Raw genomic sequence first — 3,700 nt, forward strand, 5'->3', positions numbered from 1 at the left:
CAGGACCTTAATGTGCTTCTTCTTGAACCACTCCTTTGTTGCCTTGGCCGTGTGTTTTTGGTCATTGTCATGCTGGAATACCCATCCACGACCCATTTTCAATGCCCTGGCTGAGGGAAGGAGGTTCTCACACAAGATTTGACGGTACATGGCCCCGTCCATTGTCCCTTTGATGCGGTGAAGTTGTCCTGTCCCTTTAGCAGAAAAACACCCCCAAAGCATAATGTTTCCACCTCCATGTTTGACGGTGGAGATGGTGTCTTGGAGTCATAGGCAGCATTCCTCCTCCAAACACGGCGAGTTGAGTTGATGTCAAAGAGCTCCATTTTGGTCTCATCTGACCACAACACTTTCACCAGTTGTCCTCTGAATCATTCAGATGTTCATTGGCAAACTTCAGACGGGCATGTATATGTATTCTTGAGCAGGGGGGCCTTGCGGGCGCTGCAGGATTTCAGTCCTTCACGGCGTAGTGTGTTACCAATTGTTTTCTTGGTGACTATGGTCCCAGCTGCCTTGACATCATTGACAAGATCCTCCCGTGTAGTTCTGGGCTGATTCCTCACCGTTCTCATGATCATTGCAACTCCACGAGGTGAGATCTTGCATGGAGCCCCAGGCCGAGGGATATTAACAGTTCTTTTGTGTTTAATCATTCCATTTGCAAATAATCACACCAAATGTTGTCACCTTCTCACCAAGCTGCTTGGCGATGATCTTGTAGCCCATTCAAGCCTTGTCTAGGTCTACAATTTTGTCCCTGACATCCTTGGAAAGCCCTTTGGTCTTGGTTATGGTGGAGAGTTTGGAATCTGATTGATTGCTTCTGTGGACAGGTGTCTTTTATACAGGTAACAAGCTGCGGTTAGGAGCACTCCCTTTAAGAGTGTGCTCCTAATCTCAGCTCGTTACCTTTATAAAAGACACCTGGCAGCCAGAAATCTTTCTGATTGAGAGGGAGTCAAATACTTACTTGCCTCATTAAAATGCAAATCAATTTATAACATTTCTGGCATGCATTTTTCTGGATTTTTTTGTTGTTATTCTGTCTCTCACTGTTCAAATAAACCTACCATTAAAATTATAGACTGATCCTTTCTTTGTCAGTGGGCAAACGTACAAAATCAGCAGGGGATCAAATACTTTTTTCCCCCACTGTAAGGTGTCAAGCACCTTTAAAAATGTTCAGTGTACAGTTTGTGTGTGTGTGTGTGGACACAGTGAGTCAAACATGCTTTTGAAAAAAAAGGTATCTTGAAGAATGATGTTGATAAACACCTGACATTATACAGGTTCATCAAAACCACTGCAGGAATGTGCCTTGCCCTGCAGGAATAAATGAATCCTGCAGGAATTTGCCTTGCCCTGCAGGAATAAATGAATCCTGCAGGAATTTACCTTGTCCTGCAGGAATTATTTTTTTTAAACATGCAGGATCTGTAGGATTTTAGAATTCCTGCGGGACAATACAAACAGGAGTCCTACAGAGGCATAGGCAAAACTTCTGACATTTATCAACATTAGTCCTGCAGGATTCCTGCAAATCACCTGCACAATTCCTTCACAGAGGCACAAATTCCTGCAGGAGTCACAGACAAATATTAGGAGAAAACCTAAACACTTCATGGTGATAAAAGAAAGAACCAAATTGAGAGCATTATACTGAAATACAGTTGTTTTATTGATGTCTAAAGTGAGGACCATGAGATCAGAGTGAGGAGGAGGGGGAAACTAGGTACATGTGTCTGTTGTGATTCAGAACACAGTTTAGAGCTGTGTCTGGGGACTCAAAGAGGAGCACGTTTTGGTTTTTGCCCTAGCACTCCACTAACACACATGATTCAACTAATCAAGTCATCATCAAGCCTTTAGTTGAATCAGGTGTGTTAGTGCCCAGGACCGGGATTGGGAAACGCTGGTGTAGAGGGTGTTTGGAATCAGAGTGAAGTCAGAGTTTTGACAGATTGTTGTGGATGAGAGGTGGGACATTACTCTAGGCTTGGGGTGTAGGAGTAGTACAGGGTCTACTGTAGAGACTAGGGTGTAGGAGTAATACAGGGTCTACTGTAGAGGCTCTGGGGTGTAGGAGTAGCACAGGGTCTACTGTAGGGTCTCTAGGGTGTAGGAGTAGTACAGGGTCTACTGTAGGGTCTCTAGGGTGTAGGAGTAGTACAGGGTCTACTGTAGGGGCTCTAGGGTGTAGGAGTAGTACAGGGTCTACTGTAGGGTCTCTAGGGTGTAGGAGTAGTACAGGGTCTACTGTAGGGGCTCTAGGGTGTAGGAGTAATACAGCGTCCCTCCCCTCTTGATGGAGCAGCTATGTTGCCAAGTTCCGTTCTTGATGGCGCGCTCACAGGTCCCCAGCAGGTCGTCGAAGAGCACGTCGGAGTCGTACACCTCCAGCCTCATGGGGTCGTTCTCACGGACGTTGAAGAAGTTGAAGTCCTCCTTCCACCAGGGGTCATGGTTGTCGGTCTTTACCTCTGTCTTTCCACCGTAGCCGGCGCCACTGAACACCTGAATTATAATAATGACAATGATTATGACGATAATGATAATTATGATAGTGATAATCATCATCGTCATCATAAATATCATCATCGTCATGACAATCATCATAAACATAATCACAATCATAATAATAGATTAGATTTATATAAAGCTTTTACCCAGATGCTCAAAGAGCTTCATATAGTAAAGGGGAGAGGGCCGTACCTCATCCACCACCAATGTGTATCACCCAGACATTTGGCGCCAGACAGATCACCACACATCATCTATCATGGTGGACAGGTGACTCAGGTGAGGAGAGATTTACCTTGACGTAGGCATCAGGGGTCTGGAACAAGCCGCTGTTCAGGTCACTGGCTCTGAGGTTGAACACCTTGAGGACCTTAGGTTCCTCTGCTGCATAGATCTGAACCACAGTCAGAACACACACCACCAGCAGGCACCACAGAAGAGAGGAGGAGGACATGTCTCTCAGTCAGATAGTGCTTGATCCGTGGAGGGAAGACAACTAGGAGAGAGAGATGAGGGGGGAAAGAGAGAGGAAAGAGAGAGTGAGAGAGAGAGAGAGAGAAAGATGGGGTGAGAGTGAGAGAGAGAGAGATGGGGGGAGGCAGAGAGAGAAAGGGGGAGAGAGAGGGGGCGGAGAAAGAGAAACAAATGAAAAGAGAAAAAGTCAGAAGAAGAGAGGAAAGACTTGATATATCAGGACATGACGTGGAAACAACGTTGATTCAGCCAGTTTTTGCCCAGTAAGTCCTTTACATAATGTTCATTTGAAATATAATACATTATAAAATAAACTCTCGGTAGGGTCATAATACCTGTGTTCTGTAGAGTCTGGGGATGAGCGTTTGTGTGTCTGTCTGTGTGTCTGTCTGTGTGTCTCAGGGGAACCACTGACTGTTTTTCCTATGCTCCCTCACTGTTTATAAACGGCACTCCACAGGTGGCTTGTTCTCAGTGATGCCTCAACTAATGAGATAACAGTCTGCGTTGCCAAATAACAGCAACACCTACAGGTATTATTATCCTCTGATAAAATGAAGGCCAGACTTTTGAATTAACACTTTGAGGGCTAGTTTCCCTGCCCAATGAGTGAGGAAAACGTTGCTATCTGTCGAGTGGCGCAGCGGTCTAAGTCACTGTATCTCAGTGCTAGAGGCGTCACTACAGACCCTGGTTCGATCCC

The 3,700-nt window shown here is 45.4% G+C and overlaps 1 protein-coding gene across 1 annotated transcript; it reads right to left on the bottom strand.

Moving 5' to 3' along the window:
* Positions 1 to 1,648: 1,648 nt before the first annotated feature.
* On the bottom strand, positions 1,649 to 3,448 carry LOC106570835 (perforin-1). Its single transcript, XM_014143396.2, has 3 exons — positions 3,333 to 3,448; positions 2,819 to 3,019; positions 1,649 to 2,517 (listed from the first exon to the last, which is right to left on the bottom strand). Exons 2-3 carry the CDS (start codon positions 2,975 to 2,977, stop codon positions 2,257 to 2,259), a joined length of 420 nt encoding a protein of 139 aa, XP_013998871.1. The 5' UTR covers positions 2,978 to 3,019; positions 3,333 to 3,448; the 3' UTR covers positions 1,649 to 2,256.
* Between the last annotated feature and the right edge of the window lie 252 nt (positions 3,449 to 3,700).

Source organism: Salmo salar, chromosome ssa15 (assembly GCF_905237065.1).
Source record: "Salmo salar chromosome ssa15, Ssal_v3.1, whole genome shotgun sequence".
Taxonomy (NCBI): domain Eukaryota; kingdom Metazoa; phylum Chordata; class Actinopteri; order Salmoniformes; family Salmonidae; genus Salmo; species Salmo salar.